This window comes from Odontesthes bonariensis, chromosome 1 (assembly GCF_027942865.1).
Source record: "Odontesthes bonariensis isolate fOdoBon6 chromosome 1, fOdoBon6.hap1, whole genome shotgun sequence".
NCBI lineage: Eukaryota > Metazoa > Chordata > Actinopteri > Atheriniformes > Atherinopsidae > Odontesthes > Odontesthes bonariensis.
The window spans coordinates 443,601-461,629 of NC_134506.1; the positions used below are offsets into that span (position 1 = coordinate 443,601).

General features: G+C 40.8%; 1 protein-coding gene across 1 annotated transcript in view; it reads right to left on the bottom strand.

Annotated features, from left to right (window-relative positions):
• il16 (interleukin 16) overlaps positions 1-18,029 on the bottom strand; it is a 122,489-nt gene that overhangs the window by 79,463 nt on the left and 24,997 nt on the right. Inside the window, exons 4-5 of the mRNA XM_075487474.1 lie at positions 4,905-5,015; positions 4,117-4,231 (exon numbers count right to left, since the gene is read on the bottom strand). Coding sequence (XP_075343589.1) covers positions 4,117-4,231; positions 4,905-5,015 — 226 coding nt within the window. The remainder of the gene's footprint in view (positions 1-4,116; positions 4,232-4,904; positions 5,016-18,029) is intronic.

Sequence of the window (18,029 nt, forward strand, 5' to 3'; positions counted from 1 at the left end):
TAATCAAGTCACTCATGTCCAGTCCTATCATGCACTTCCTGTTTTATTTTGTATTCACATTTTCCCCTCTCATTTCAGATACTGACTTCCTCCCTTTGTGTGCTTTCCCTCATTGTGATTGTCAACCCCGCCCCGATTGGTTCCACCTGTGTCCCCTTACCTCATGTTCAAATAGTCTTTGTTTCCCTTTGTCTGGTTGTCAGTTCGACTTGTTCTGTCCCTAACCAAGGTAATGTCAAGCGTGAGTGCATTCTAAGTTTGCATTATTTTTGTCATCCTCTTTGAGAGCGTCTTTGGTTCTTTTTTTCTGGAAAATAAATACCTTTTGGATTACCTCACTGAGTTGTGCAATTGGGTCCATCAGAAATGTGTCTCAGGTCACGACAGAACGAACTGACCAACTATTGACTCAGCCGACTCAAAAAACCTCCAAACTGCTCTCTCTGCACAGGGCACCAAGATCCATCAGCACGAGACACAACTAAGCTCTGTCAGCCGTGGTGTGCAGGAACTCTCCAAGCGTCAGGAGGAGTTTCAATCATCCGTCACTAACCAAGTGAACCACCTGGCTAACCAACTACACCAAGTCCTGTCTCACCTAAGAACGGCACCCCCAGCGACACCACCGGCGGCGACTCCAGCTCCTGCATCAGCCACGGGCCCGGTTGCTCCCATTTCCCTGCGTTTGGCCCCTCCAGAGAAGTTCTCTGGTGACTCAGGTGACTTTAGAACCTTTCTAGTCCAGTGCGACCTGCACTTTAAGCACAACCCGGCAGCCTTCGAGTCAGACCGCGCAAAGGTGGCCTTCATAGTCTCCCATTTAACGGGCAGAGCCGCCGCTTGGGCCACAGCGGAATGGTCCAGAAACTCTAATATCTGTCAGTCACTCACAGTTTTCCAAGAGAATCTAAGCCAAATATTTGATCACTCCTCACCTGCCAGAGAGGCTTCACGGGCTCTCATGCAGATCAAACAGCGTCAGCACCAAGTAATTGATTACGCCATTGAGTTCCGCATTGTGGCTGCAGATAGTGGGTGGAACTCACCCGCTCTAATAGATGCTTTTATGAATGGACTTTCTGAGCCCATAAAAGATCATCTAGCCCCCTTAGAGCTCCCCCAGGACCTAGAAGCCATCATCGCCATGGCTATTCGGGTGGACAACAGACTCAGAGAAAGGGAGAGAGAGCGGCGTCGGACTGCAGTTCAACCTTCCGGCCACGGGGGTTACATGACCGGAACCCAACCTGCAAGAGCCACCTTTTCTCCCATGCAGGCGGGTTCGGGAAAATGCAGCCTCCCCAGGAGCCGATGCAGCTGGGGAGGACCATGATTACTGCAGAAGAGAAACAGTGTTGTCTGAGAGAGGGGTGCTGCTTCTACTGTGGACTGCTAGGCCATCTACTCGCCACCTGTCCGGGAAAAGGTCGAGCTCACCAGCCATGAGGAGGGCGCTGGTGAGCAAGCTTGCCTCAGCCTTTCCTCCTCGTCAACTGACCCAGGTAAAACTCTCCATGAACAATTGGACAGTAACTCATGGGTTTTTAATTGACTCTGGGGCAGACGAAAGTCTAGCTCGACAGAACCATGTTAAGACTGTTCCTTTGACCCATCCGGTAACTGCTAGTGCCTTGGATGGCCGCCTACTGTTTAGAGTGACCCATTGTACTGAACCTATTCAGGTGACGTTAAAAGACGACCACACCGAGGTTATGCAGTTCCATTTGTTTGACTCAGCGCAACATTCACTGATTTTGGGGTTCCCTTGGCTTAAAAAACACAATCCTCACATCGACTGGCGCTCAGGAGAAATTAAGGGGTGGGGAGGAGACTGTGCACACATGTAAAGAGAGTCGAGTGAAGCAGACTGATATTCCTGAGATTCCAGGGAATGAATTCAGCAGGGGCATCAACTCAGACTATCCAGATTTATCGAAGATACCTTCATGCTATTATGACTTAAAATAAGTCTTTAACAAAACAAAGGCCATGTCACTCCCTCCTCATCGACCTTTTGACTTTGCCATTGACCTGTTACCTGGCGCGCCAATCCCCAAGGGGCGTCTCTACCCCATTTCTGGACCGGAAAGAGCAGCCATGGACGAGTACCTCACCTCATCACTGAAGGCCGGAATAATCCGTCCGTCCTCCTCTCCTGCTGGTGCAGGTTTCTTTTTTGTGGGTAAGAAAGATGGTTCACTCAGGCCATGCATTGACTATAGCCATCTAAATGACATTACTGTAAAAAACCGTTACCCACTCCCATTAATTAAAGAAGTGTTGGCTCATTATAGACCTATATCCAATCTCCCTTTTATGTCTAAAGTTCTTGAAAAAATAGTTGCAGCTCAGCTTTGTGATCACTTACACAGAAATAATCTGTTTGAAGAGTTTCAGTCAGGATTCAGAGTGCATCATAGCACAGAAACTGCACTGCTGAAAGTTACCAATGATCTCCTCTTAGCCTCTGATAGCGGACTTGTGTCTGTGCTTGTCCTGTTGGATCTCAGTGCTGCATTTGATACGGTCGATCACAGTATCTTATTACACAGACTTGAACATGTTATTGGGATTAAAGGAACTGCATTAGGCTGGTTTAAGTCATATTTATCTGATAGATTTCAGTTTGTTCTTGTAAATGAAGAATCTTCCTCACACACCAGAGTAAGTCATGGAGTTCCTCAGGGTTCTGTGCTTGGACCGATTCTTTTCACTTTATACATGATACTCAGCTGTACTTATCTATAAAACCAGATGAACCCAATAGGTTGGTCAGACTACAAGCATGTCTTAAAGACATAAAGACCTGGATGACTCAGAACTGTCTGCTTCTATATTCAGACAAAACTGAAGTCGTTATCTTTGGACCTGAGCGTTTCAGGGAGAAATTGTCTAGCTATATAGTTACTCTAGATGGTATTTCCTTGGCTTCTAGTTCTACAGTGAGGAACCTTGGAGTTATTTTTGACCAGAACTTATCATTTGACTCGCATATAAAACAGGTTTCTAGGATTGCCTTCTTTCACCTTCGTAATATTGTTAAAATCAGGAACATCTTGTCTCAGAGTGATGCAGAAAAACTAATTCATGCATTTGTTACTTCAGGATTGGACTGCTGTAATTCTTTATTATTGGGCTGTCCCACATATTCTCTGAAAAGCCTTCAGTTGATCCAAAATGCTGCAGCCAGAGTTCTGATGAGAACTAACAGGAGAGATCATATTTCTCCAGTTTTAGCTTCTCTTCATTGGCTCCCTGTTAAATTCAGAATAGAATTTAAGATTCTTCTCCTCACATATAAAGCTCTTAATGACCGAGCTCCATCATATCTTAAAGATCTCATTGTAAGATATTTTCCTAACAGAGCACTTCGTTCCCAAACTGCAGGTTTACTTGAGGTTCCCAGAGTTTCTAAAAGTAGAATGGGAGGCAGAGCCTTCAGTTATCAGGCCCCTCTCTGTGGAACCAGCTGCCAGTTTGGCTTCAGGAAGCAGACACCCTCTCTACCTTTAAGATTAGCCTTAAAACTTTCCTTTTTGATAAAGTTAGGGACGGCTCAAGTGACCCTCAAACATCCAATATTTAAGCTGCTATAAGCCTAGACTACTGGGGGACCTCCCATAATGCATCTCTCCTCACTCTGCTCTCTTTACTTTCTATGTACATGTGACAACATTGTTGTCATTAACTTTTTGAACAGTTTCTCTTTCTCTGTCTGCTGTCTTTTCTGTCCTCTCAAACCCCAGCTGGTCAAAGCAGATGGCCGTCCTTCCTGGTTCTGGTTGTGTCAGAAGTTTCTTCCTGTTAAAAAGGAGTTTCCCACAGTCACATTGTTCATGCTCAGGATGGGGAATTGGATCAGATATAAGTTTCGTTGTGTCTGTTGGTTTCCTTAGCTAGGCAATTTTTTAATTGGCTCTGTATGAATTTGAATAATTAAGAATTTAATTATTTTGATTGGATAATGATTGTATTGGAGTTAATTCTATTCTAATTGGCTTGAATTGGACAGTATCTTTGAAGTTTGTGGAGACGATACTGCAGTGATTTGGTGCTATGTAAATCAAACTTAATTAAACTGAAACTAAGTTTATGTGTTAGCTTCATGTCCCTCACCCTCTTGCAGCCTTCCATCAGCAGCTGCTGCTCCTTCAGGGAAAATGGTCTTCACATAGATGCCCATTGGTCCGTACAAGGTGTCCCTTCCTCCGACTATGCTGAATCCCAGACCCTGAGAGAATAGAATCCTTAGAATACAGACAGCAGAATCCTTATAATGAACTATTTCACTTCTTTAAAAAACAACACAATCACAGTGTGAATTGTGATGAAAATGAAAGAAAAGTAAACCCATAGTTTATATAATATAAATACAGAGATACTGTGTGAACTGAGATGTTATTGTGTGTTCAGCTGTCATGCATTTTACTCCCTCTTCTGTTGTCACCATTCAGCTTGTGTGATTATTGATCAGGAGGATATGCATTTTCCCAGATACTTGAGCTGTTTTTGGTTACAGTCAAAACTGAAGGCAGTAATCAAACCACAATTAAATTATTATAACTACAGTGTATTGTTGCATTGCAAATGTAGTAACACAGCTGACATGTGACATTTCAACAGTAAATTGATATATAGGTGCACTGAAAGGATGGAGTTTTACGATGGGTTGGTATGATAGAGTTTTGTTTGTACATAGCTGTCTAAGTCGCTTGACAAAAAGATATTAAACATGTAACTGGAAAAGTGAGTTTGGCTCTCAGTTCCACTTATGTTCAGCACTTATAATGATGTGCAAAATATTTATTCCTGCTGCTTACAACTGATAAACTTTACTCACAATAAGATTGATAAGACAAAAAGCTTGACAGTGTTTTTTTATATTGCTGCTTTCTGGTTCCTACCTTGCCACGACCCTTCATCAGCACAATATTACAGATTATGAAGGCTTTTGCACTGCTGCAGGAGCTGACGAGGTGGGCAGAGCTGAACGAGCGGACGGGGCGGTGAAGTGGCTGGAGAGGAATAACATATAATAAACACACACACACAATATTGTTTGGATACTTCTAGAAATATTTCTTACTTTCTTTTTCTCAATTCATAAAAACCTTGCAATAAAATCACTCAATGCCTTAAGAGTTTTAGAGATGTTGCAGACTTTCCCAAGTTTGAAATCCAGCTTGGCTTAAGTGTCAACATCAGTGAAAATAAGTCTGTTACACTTTACTAGACAATACTGTTGTTACAATGCAATAACAAGGGGAAGTGTATTCAAAACCCTCAAGACTGCTCAAAGTGAATAAAGTGTTTGGTTCTTTGAACAGACTGCCTGAAGCACGATGATCTTTATGAGCAAATTAAACTAAAGTGCACACATTCAGCAATAAACTATAAATGCTAAAAGAATGCAATCAGACAACAAAAAGAGAAAAAAAAAACAGAAAAGCGAAGTGAATCTACACACCTTACCATTTTTTAGTCTCAATGATACCAATATAGAGGTCTTTACAGTATTTTTTTTTTAATTTTCATTTTTTTAAAACTTTTTATTTTCATTATTGTTTGTCAATTGCAGTCATACAGTAAGTTACAGCAAATATTTTTGATGGTACAATAAGGCCACGGGTAAGCCCAGAGAAAAGTCAACAGTCCATGAACATCAATAACATAGAACATAATAACCAATATAAGTAAATATATAATATAATATATGTGAGATATGATGAATATCCTAGCAACAACACATATATACAGTATAGATTACATTTAGTAAAAAATAAGGTAATTCTCACATAGTAGATGACCATTGCCTTAAATTAGATAAATAAAATAGTGTTAATAAAAAGAGCATAGTAGTAGTAAAAGAAAATACAGTGAGCAAATACAGCATAAACGTGCCCACGCATATGCATGCACAATGTCACACAGATACAATAGGATACGGTAAAATAGAAAACAAAAACTGTATCGTCATTATCATCAAAAGTGACAATAGTAATATTAATAAATAAATAGGTAAATCTGTATTTTGCTCATATTAAATGAAAATATAGGGTGATGTTTGTTTTTTTTCATATCTTTTTCAATTCTTCCGGTTGCTATGCGCCGGCCTTATCGGTAGCAAGTCTGTGTAGCTCTCAATTTTTCTCGTTGTTTATATGATTATATGTCATTTTTAGTTTCTATCTAAACATTTTTAGTTATTTCTATTGATCTGCTTTTTTGTTTTATTCAAATTTTTTGACAATGTACACTACTACGAAAGCAGTGTACACAAGATCAAATCAAATCAAATTTATTTATATAGCACATTTCATGTACAAACAGTTCAAAGTGCTTTACATAAAATAAAAGCATTACAGCAGGGAGTGCAAGAAGAATTAAAAATACATAAAAGAATATAAAGAGAAACAAATAAAATCATTTAAATGAATTTAAAAACAAGCAACAGTCCAGATAAATTAAAAGATACCGTGCCGATTTCATGGATTGACACATGAGAAAAGAAATGTCTTTAACCTGGATTTAAAAATGTCTACATTTGGTGAAAGTTTAATCTCCACTGGCAGTTTGTTCCACTTGTTTGCAGCATAACAGCTAAATGCTGCTTCTCCATGTTTAGTCTGGACTCTGGACTGGACCAGCTGACCTGAGTCCTTGGATCTCAGAGCTCTGCTGGCTTTATATTCTCTGAACATATCACAGATGTATTTTGGGCCTAAACCGTTCTGGGATGCAAACCATCAGCAGGCTTTTAAAATCTATTCTGTGACTGACTGGAAGTAGTGATGGGATTTTCGGCTCTTTTTCGAGATGCGGCTCTAATGGCTCTTCTTACTGTGGAGAGCCGGCTCCCAAACGGCTCCCCATATATATATTTTTACATTATTAATTAATTAATAGCTTAAACCTAATTTTATAACATTTTGTTTCATTAATGACATTGTTAAGCACTTATGATGAGTAAAAATGCTGCATTACAATGCTTTATAAATAAAAGTTTTATTATAACCAATTGAATTATCACAAAATAGCACCAATTCCACAAAAATAACTTAAAATAAATTAAACAGTTATAAATACAAACACCCACCACAATCCGAAAAAGTATCAAAGCAGCTTCACAAAAAAGGTGCCACAATACAAATATCAAATACAGTGCTATTAAATTAAAGTATAAAACTATGAAGGATAAAAAAAGACCATGTGAACAACACCAGTTTTGAACTACTAGGCCTAGAGATGGAGAACTCACTGTATTAAATACAAATACTCACCACAGTACGAAAAAGTATTAAAGCAGCTTCATAACAAAAAGGCACCATAATACAAGTATCACTTTCAGTGCTATTAAATTAAAGTATAAAACTATGAAGGATAAAAAACATGTGAACAACACAAGTTTTGAACCACTAGAGATGAAGAACTCACTGTATTAAATACAAATACCCAACACGGTACGAAAAAGTATTAAAGCAGCCCCGTCACCTTATTAATTGAAAGCTGCGTGTGATTGGTCAGATGTGTGGAGCACACGCTTGACATGAGGGCAGTGGAGACATTAAGGCACCGACCGAGGAAAAAAACTCTCCGTCTAGCACTGGCAGAAGCAGAGCAAAACGCGCAAGGAGGGGGAGAGTGAGGGGGAGGGGAGAGGAGAGACAGCGAGGCACCGAAGGACAAAAAAACAACGTGGGGAAAAAACTGTCAGGTCTGTGGCACTTGAAGAGCACAAGCTCAACGACAGGGAGAAGGAGAGATACTGAAAGAAAAAAAACGGGTCCCAAATAGGATCCCAAAACGGCTCCCATTGTGGAGCCGGTTCCTGTCGTTCACTTCAAAAAGCCGGCTCTTAGAGCCGGATCGTTCGCGACCGACACATCACTTACTGGAAGACAGAGTAAAGATTTTAAAGCTGCTGTGATGTGTTCAGATCTCTTAGTCCGGGTTAAAACTCCAGCAGCAGCGTTCTGGATGAGCTGCAGATGTTTAATGCTCTTTTTTGGGAAGTCCAGTTAAAAGAGCATTACAGTAATCGAGTCTGCTGGAGATGAATGCATGGATGAGTTTCTCCTGGTCTGTTTGGGAGAGGAAACCTTTAATTCTGTTGATGTTTCTGAGATGGTAAAAAGCTCCCTTGGTGACAGCTTTGATGTGGCTGCTGAAAGTCAGAACTGAGTCTATCAACACTCCGACGTTACCAACTTGGTCAGTGATTGTAAGGTCCCGAGTCTCAAGATATTTACCAACGCTGACCCTCTTCTCTTTGCTCCCAAACAGAATGATCTCAGTTTTGTCTTCATTTAATTGTAGAATATTCTCTCTCATCCAGGTGTTTACTTCCTCCAGACACTGACACAGTACGTCTGCTGGGCTGCAGTCGTCCGGTGACAGAGACACATAAAGTTGTGTATCGTCTGCATAACTGTGATAACTGATGTTAAAGTTCTGGAATATCTGACCCAAAGGGAGCATATACAAGTTAAACAGAAGAGGTCCAAGAATTGATCCCTGGGGGACTCCACAAGTCATGGCCACTCGCTCAGATTCATAGCTGCCAATTGTAACAAAATAACTCCGGCCTTCTAAGTAGAACCTGAACCAGTTAAGGACCGCTCCAGAAAGTCCAAACCAGTTTTCCAGCCTGTGCAACAGGATTCTGTGATCTACAGTATCAAACGCAGCGCTGAGGTCCAACAGAACCAGGACTGAAACATTCCCAGAATCAGTATTCAACCTGATGTCGTTTAACACTTTGACCAGAGCTGTTTCAGTGCTGTGATGACGTCTGAAGCCTGATTGAAAGTTATCAAGACTTCCACTTTCATTCAGAAAGTCGTTGAGCTGGTTAAATACAACTTTCTCAATAATCTTAGATATAAAAGAGAGATTAGAGACAGGTCTGTAGTTGTTCATCATAGAGGCGTCTAGAGTTCTTTTCTTGTCCGGGAAGCAGACACCCTTTCCACTTTTAAGACCAGGCTTAAAACTTTCCTTTCTGATAAAGCTTATAGTTAGGGATGGCTCAGGTGATCCTGAAACATCCCATAGTTAAGCTGCTATAGGCCCAGGCTGCTGGGGGACCTCATCTGTCACACCTTTCCTCACTTTACTCTCTTTATGTATATGTGATATTATTGTGGTCATTAACTCGTGTTTCCCTGTTCCAACAGATATCCTTTGAATGGTGTTACAGTGCCGCTGCGGCAGCCCCCCCCCCCCCCCCCCCCCCTTTTCTGTCTTCTCAAACCCCAGCTGGTGGAGGCGGATGGCCACCCTTCCTGGTTCTGGTTCTGCCAGAGGTTTCTTCCTGTTAAAAGGGAGTCGTTTCTCTCCACAGTCGCCTCAGGCACGCTCAGGCCGGGAGATTGGACCGAAAAAGAAAAAGGTTTCAGTGCAATCTGTTGGTTTCCTTAGCTAGAAAATTGTTTTTGAATTGGCTCTATATGAACGAATTGGATTATTTTATGAATAATTATGATTACAATGAATTGAATTCCAATTGGCTTGAATTGGACTTTATTATCTAAGTGCCTTGAGATGACATTTGTTGTATTTGGCGCTATATAAATAAAAATTAATTGAATTCTTTGGGAGTGGCTTAATGGCAGCTGTCTTTAGTGACTTGGGAAAAATGCCTGATGCCAGTGAGATGTTAATTATTCGTAGGAGATCACTTTCTACTGAGGTAAAAACAGTTTTTAAAAAGTCGGATGGTATTATGTCCAGAGAACAAGTTGTTGATTTCAGATGCCGAACTGTTTCCTCTAGGATTTTTAAATTAACAATATTAAATTGTGACATAACAGAGTTATTTCTAGGTTTTAGACACAAATTAGTTTTCTTGTTTGTCTGTGTTGCGTGAATGTTTTGTCTAATCGTTTTGATTTTTTGGCTAAAAAAGTCGGCAAATTTGTTGCATTTCTAAGTGGAGAGGAGGTCTGGGTTTGACTGTTTAGGAGAGTTGTTGACATTCTTATTAATCATTTCAGATAAATGCAGCTGTCTGGCCTTGCACAGCTCATTGTTATAACTACGCAGGCTTTCTTTGTACAGCTCATAGTGAATCTGAAGCTTTTTTTCCATTCTCTTTTCAGGTTTTTGACCGTAGTGGTGTTTCTCCATGGGGTTTTCTGTTTGATCAAGGTACTCTTGATTCTTATCGGTGCAAAAGCTTCCATTACATTCAAAATGTTTAAGTTGAAATGATCCAGCATTCCTTCAACCGACTCTGCGCACATTGTTGGTAACATAGTGTAGCAGTCACAGTGCCGTGTGGATTAAGAGTTTTTCAAACTTTGACAAAACCAACATTCCTGTGGGGGATGTTTACGTATGTGGATAAAAAATTCAATTCAATTCATTTTTATTTATATAGCGCCAAATACAACAAATGTCATCTCAAGGCACTTAGATAGTAAGTCCAATTCAAGCCAATTGGAATTCAATTAATTAATAATAATCATAATTCATAAAATAATCCAATTCGTTCATATAGAGCCAATTCAAAAACAATTTCCTAGCTAAGGAAACCAACAGATTGCACTGAAAACTTTTTGTTTTTCGGTCCAATCTCCCGTCCTGAGCGTGCCTGAGGCGACTGTGGAGAGAAACGACTCCCTTTTAACAGGAAGAAACCTCTGGCAGAACCAGACTCAGGAAGGGTGGCCATCCGCCTCGACCAGCTGGGGTTTGAGAAGACAGAAAGGGGGGGAGGGGGGAGGGGCGGCGGCGGCGGCGGCGGCGGCACTGTAACACCATTCAAAGGATATCTGTTGGAACAGGGAAACACGAGTTAATGACCACAATAATATCACATATACATAAAGAGAGTAAAGTGAGGAAAGGTGTGACAGATGAGGCCCCCCAGCAGTCTAGGCCTATAGCAGCTTAACTATGGGATGTTTCAGGATCACCTGAGCCATCCCTATTCAAGGTAAACACAAGAAACTTGTGCTAACGAAAAAATAAATAATAAAATAAAGGACCAGACTCAGTGAGTAATTCCCTATACTCCCTATATAGATCTGCTCCTCACACCACAACAACCATCTTTTTACAGCCACAAGCTACCTCAGTCTCTCATCAACTGCACACCAGTCACAGCGGGGTGGGGATGCAAACCCTGGTTCGGGTAGGGGGAGAAATAAAAGAGGTAAGATAAGCGGGAATGGGATTCAAACCCTGGTTCGGGTAGGGGGTAATGAAAGTATAGAGGGTGCCAGAGGTGGAGGCAGAACAAGACACACTAGCAGATACACTATCAGATTCAACAGACCTAACTATAAGCTTTATAAAAAAGGAAAGTTTTAAGCCTGGTCTTAAAAGTGGAAAGGGTGTCTGCTTCCCGGACATTTACTGGCAGCTTATTCCACAATAGAGGGGCCTGATAACTGAAGGCTCTGCCTCCCATTCTACTTTTAGAAACTCTGGGAACCTCAAGTAAACCTGCAGTTTGGGAACGAAGTGCTCTGTTAGGAAAATATCTTACAATGAGATCTTTAAGATATGATGGAGCTCAGTCGTTAAGAGCTTTATATGTTAGGAGAAGAATCTTAAATTCTATTCTGAATTTAACAGGGAGCCAATGAAGAGAAGCTAAAACTGGAGAAATATGATCTCTCTTGTTAGTTCTCATCAAAACTCTGGCTGCAGCATTTTGGATCAACTGAAGGCTTTTCAGAGAATATGTGGGACAGCCCAATAATAAAGAATTACAGTAGTCCAATCCTGAAGTAACAAATGCATGGAGCAGTTTTTCTGCATCACTCTGAGACAAGATGTTCCTGATTTTAACAATATTACGAAGATGAAAGAAGGCAGTCCTAGAAACCTGTTTTATATGGAAGTCAAATGATAAATTCTGGTCAAAAATAACTCCAAGGTTCCTCACTGTAGAACTAGAAGCCAAGGAAATACCATCTAGAGTAACTATATAGCTAGACAATTTCTCCCTGAAGCACTCAGGTCCAAAGATAATGACTTCAGTTTTGTCTGAATTTAGAAGCAGACAGTTCTGAGTCATCCAGGTCTTTATGTCTTTAAGACATGCTTGTAGTCTGACCAACCTATTGGGTTCATCTGGTTTTATAGATAAGTACAGCTGAGTATCATCAGCATAGCAATGGAAATTTATGCCATGCTGTCTAATAATGTTACCTAATGGAAGCATGTATAAAGTGAAAAGAATCGGTCCAAGCACAGAACCCTGAGGAACTCCATGACTTACTCTGGTGTGTGAGGAAGATTCTTCATTTACAAGAACAAACTGAAATCTATCAGATAAATATGACTTAAACCAGCCTAATGCAGTTCCTTTAATCCCAATAACATGTTCAAGTCTGTGTAATAAGATACTGTGATCGACCGTATCAAATGCAGCACTGAGATCCAACAGGACAAGCACAGACACAAGTCCGCTATCAGAGGCTAAGAGGAGATCATTGGTAACTTTCAGCAGTGCAGTTTCTGTGCTATGATGCACTCTGAATCCTGACTGAAACTCTTCAAACAGATTATTTCTGTGTAAGTGATCACAAAGCTGAGCTGCAACTATTTTTTCAAGAACTTTAGACATAAAAGGGAGATTGGATATAGGTCTATAATGAGCCAACACTTCTGAATCAAGAGTAGGTTTTTTAAGTAAAGGTTTAATTACAGCAACCTTAAAAGTCTGAGGTACATATCCTGTCAACAAAGACAGATTGATCAAATCCAATATGGAAGTGTCAATTAATGGGAAAACCTCCTTGAACAGTCTGGTTGGGATTGGGTCTAAAACACAAGTTGATGGTTTAGAAGAGACTATTGCTGTTGTTAGCTCAGAGAGATCAACTGGACAGAAGCCGTCTAAATACAAATCAGGTTCTGAAGATACTTCTAAAGCTGCTGTACTTGATGATACATCACTGATAATAGTGGGAAGGACTCCATCAATCTTCTCTCTGATAGAAACAATTTTATTGATGAAGAAGCTCATGAAATCATCACTGCTGAGAGTTAAAGGAATACCTGGCTCAGCAGAGCTCGGACTCTTAGTCAGACTGGCTACAGTGCTGAAAAGAAACCTGGGATTGTTCTTATTCTCTTCTATCAATGATGAATAATAAGCAGTTCTAGCTTTACGAAGGGCTTTCTTATACATTGTTAAACTATCTTTCCAGACTAACTGAGACTCTTCTAAATTAGAGGAACGCCACTGTCTCTCCAGCTTTCTTGCAGTCTGCTTTAAAGCACGCAGCTGTGAATTATACCAAGGAGCCAACCTCTTCTGACTGATTACCTTCCTTTTCAGAGGGGCAACATTGTCCAGTGCTGTACACATTGAAACTATAGTGCTGTCAACAAGAGAGTCAAGTGTTGCTGGAGTAAAGTTTAGGTAGTCGTCCTCTGTCATATCTGCACATGGCAGTGAAGAAAAGGATGATGGAATTAATTCTTTAAATCTGGTTACAGCATCCTCTGATAGACACCTTCTATACGTAAATTTCTTTTCAGAAACTGTATAGTCAAGTAATGTAAACTCAAAGGTTATCAGAAAATGGTCAGATAAGACAGGGTTATGAGGGAACACTGTTAACTGTTCACTCTCAATGCCATAAGTCAGCACAAGATCAAGGGTGTGATTAAGGCAGTGAGTCGGTCTGTGTACACTCTGAGAAAATCCAATAGAGTCCAATATAGAATTAAAGTTCATATTCAGGCTGTCATTTTCAACGTCTACATGAATATTAAAGTCACCCACAACAATGACTTTATCTGTACTCAGCACTAACTGGGATAAAAACTCTGAGAATTCAGACAGAAACTCAGAATAAGGGCCAGGTGGACGATACACAACAACAAACACAAGAGGTTTCTGGGATTTCCACTTTGCGAGGGAAAAACTGAGAATCAGAGATTCAAAAGAGCTCAAACTAATCTTGGGTCTGGGACTGATGAGTAACCCTGATCTGAAGATAGCTGCCACTCCTCCTCCTCTGCCTGTGGTTCCAGGAACGTGAACATTTAAACAGTCAGAGGGAGTTGATTCATTAATGCTAACATGAAGCTAACATGATGCTAACATGATCCTCCTGCTGCAGCCAGGTTTCTGTAAGACAAAATATATCAATATGATGATCACAAATCAACTCATTCACTAACAGAGACTTGGAAAGGAGAGATCTGATATTCAGCAAACCACATTTAATAGTTTGATGTTTTTGTTCAGTTAAAGTTTTTGTTTTAATAATTTCTTTTTGCACAAGAGGATTTGCTCCTTTTGTGTTAATTGATTGGGTGGGTAGCAGCAGGTGGGAAGCTGCAGAGAAGTGTGTAAGACTACAACTCTGCATCCTGGTCTGAACCCTGGGTTGTCATGTTTTAGGGTGGCAAATAAATTCATCCATATTTCTAGAAATGAGAGCTGCTCCTTCCAAAGTGGGATGGATGCCGTCTCTCCTCATCAGACCAGGTTTTCTCCAGAAAGATTGCCAATTATCTATGTAGCCCACGTTGTTTGCTGGACACCATCTAGACAACCAGCGATTGTAGGACGACATGCGGCTAAACATGTCATCACTGGTCAGATTTGGCAGGGGTCCAGAGAAAACCCCTGTTTTGGCAAAATCACACACCGATGCAACATTAATTTTAGTGACCTCCGATTGGCGTAACCGGGTGTCATTAACGCCGACGTGAATAACTATTTTACCATATTTACGTTTATCCTTAGCCAGCAGTTTTAAATAGGATTCTATGTCGCCCGCTCTGGCCCCTGGAATGCATTTGACTATGGCCGCTGGTGTCTCTAATGCCACGTTTCTGACTATAGAGCTGCCAATTACCAGGGTTTTTTCCTCAGCGGGTGTGTCGCTGAGTGGGGAAAATCTGTTTGAAGCGTGGACAGGTCGATGGTGAACAACGGGCTTGACTTTAGAGCTATGCCTCTTCCTGACAGTCACCCAGCCACGTTGTAATCCTGGCTGCTCGGGTTCTGCTAGGGGGAGGCTAATTGAGCTAGCTACGCTAGGTGGCTCCACACTGGCTAAAGGGACCTGGCTCGCTATCGGTTGATTTTCAACAGTGCAGAGCCGAGCTTCCAATTCAGATAACCTCGCCTCCAAAACTACAAAAAGACTACATTTGTTACATGTACCATTATCGCTAAAGGAGGCAGAGGAGTAACTAAACATCTGACACACGGAGCAGGTGAAAGCAGGAGAAGGAGGAAGAGAACCGGTAGCCATGCTACGCTAGAGAACCAGACACACCGTTAAAAAGTGAGAATAAAGATTAAAGATCTGTAGGAGTGTGTTAGAACAGAACGGTAAGCTATAGAGTTTAACTATGCAAAATTGTGTAAGTTATAGATCGAAATAAAGTGATTATCAGTACTCCAAGCGGAGCAAGAAATTCCACAGTGCACAAGCAAGGTAACAGGAAGTGATGCAACACGTCTTACCGCAAAGCGTCACAGCGTCAGATCTGCAAGGGACATCAGTGTTCGCTCTAAAAACAGATCTCCATTTTCTTTCCACAAAGGAAAAAGAGACAGAAACTGCCTAATTTACAACAACCTTCGGCCCTTTGAAAGTTTTTCGTGGAGTGGAACTCCAACAGATGCTTGCCATAAAATTGGGATAAACTAAAATGAACAAAGGATCTTTCTGTTGGAAAAGTGGGACACCGTACCATCTTATCTTCACCATAAATCGAAGTTGACACTTTAACACCCTTTCCCACCAGAGAACCGACCAGATGGCTACACACGAACTGAGAAGACTGTACTAATACTTACTTTTAGTCGAATCTTAAAACTGTATTAAATGTGTTTGATAACCATATACACGTTCTTTCAGGTTTCCAGCTAGATCACAAGACGCATATAGAGACAATTTGTACGATTCTGGCTTAAATATCGACTGAGAAATAATCTTGTTGGGAAAAGACAAACTCGCCGATGGAACAACATTGCCCCCTAGTGGTCTATATTGTTGAATAGCTGAACACAAGGACTCAGTAAAATGGACAAGATATATGCAACAATTTAACTTCTAACGATGTCCCTTCGGTATCTATTTGTTATTGTTTGGTATCCCCATTGTTAACACAGAAAATTAACATTGTGTGGTTCGCTATCCATATGTCACGACTTTACAGATATTCATCTGAATTTTGAGACTCATAATCGTCTGTATCATGTTGTGTTATTTGATGTCTTTATATTGCAAGTCTATGTTATATCTTTAATCTGCATATCTTAACAAGTTGTGGTGTTTTCAGAATCACCGAGACAAATGTTCTATGAGACGGAGTAATGGAGAAATAGAATTTCTTTGTCTCATCCAGAAATCCCCATATAAATGCTGATCGCCTTACACAGACACCCAGGCAGACGTTCACCACAGTTCAGGCATATCATTGGCTGAAAGAGTAGTGTAAGCTTACGTCATGCCCCGCCTCCGAGAGTCAAACCACGGAACCCGCGAATCCAAACTCAGAAAGAGGAGGAAAGAAGGAAGAGAGGAGAGAGAAGAAGGAGATTTGACACAGAGAGCAGAGCAGAGAATGGATGAGATCACAGTTGCTCAGGGAGCAGATTAGATGTGATTTTCAGTTGCTCAGTTTCTCAGATCTGGAGAGATTTGAAGAGAGCGGAAAGATGAGAGGATGAGCCGTGCAGAATACGACAAAAGGGAGGAAGGAGATGGCAGAAGGACCCAAGGAAGAAAGACTCGAAGAAAGAAACAGAATGAAGTCTGAAGATGCACGTTTTACGTGTTTTTGTTCGTCCATCGTCATCCATGTCCTTTTTACGTCGCACGCTCTAACCTCCGCCGTTACACGCCACCATCACCTTTTCCTACCAAGAAGCCAACTCCAGCAACCTTTTATTAATCTTCTGTGAACTTAAGTTCACTTCATCAGAGAAGCAACGGACCAACTCTGACACTCGGAGGATTTGATCATCTAACCACAGCCCTCGGCACCATCGTTCCCGTTTCCCGGTGAAAAGAAGCAACTGAGAAGTCCGCTAAAGTCAGCCACCACAACCAGGAAGGCCCAGAGAGCGGAAGAGAAATCCCCTCGGACCCCGCGTGGCCGCTGCCGTGTTCCGAGCTGACTAAGCAGAACTTCAGCACAGTAAGACCGACCCGTTTTCACCTTAAAGTGGGTTTGATGGATGTCTCGAGGCTTTCACAGAATGATAAATTAATCCGAAATGTCAGTATTTAGCGTCAAATAGTCAGCCAACCCAAACTATTTGAATACATCCAGTATCTCCCCATTCCCCATATTTTATTTTCCATTCACTAAGTGTTTTATATAATCACCCTTATTCAATGCATCTCCTGTTTGTTTTAAAGGTTCATGTTTTGGTCATATCATTTTAATAAATAGTTCATATATCTATATATATATGTTATAATCACAGATTGTGTCATATGCTTTCTTTACGTAATGTCTGTCCAACCAAACGAGAACTTTCACAAAAGTAGCGAGATATGAGACTGATTATTAATTGATTATTAATTTAACATACCAGGATCGTAGGATTTTAACAGTCGTCCTCCCTGGACTGTAACTTAAAGCAAGTTAAAACATCAGCGAGGTGGTGCCCTAAATTCGAGGTTTAAGGTGAATTGAGACAGTGAGAACGTCTTATAAATCCTTATATTTGATGCATATATAAATGCCCAATAACGCTACAATAGCTATGGCCTCCCTAAACTGAGCACTTGTTTTCTCATTGATGCACCTCTTCTTAAACTGAGAAGCTGGTTGTTTGAACATTCTGAGTAATATGTAAATCAAATAAAATACAAAAATGGTCAGACAAGGCCAAATCAATAACCACAACAGAAGAAATATCAACACCTTCAGAAATGAGCAGGTCCAGAATGTGACCTGGAAGGTGGGTAGGTTCTGTTACATGTTGCCACAAACCAAACATGTCCAGCACAGAAGAAAATTCTTTGGCATTACCATCCGTCATATTATCTATGTGAATGTTAAAATCCCCGATCAAGATAAAATGGTTA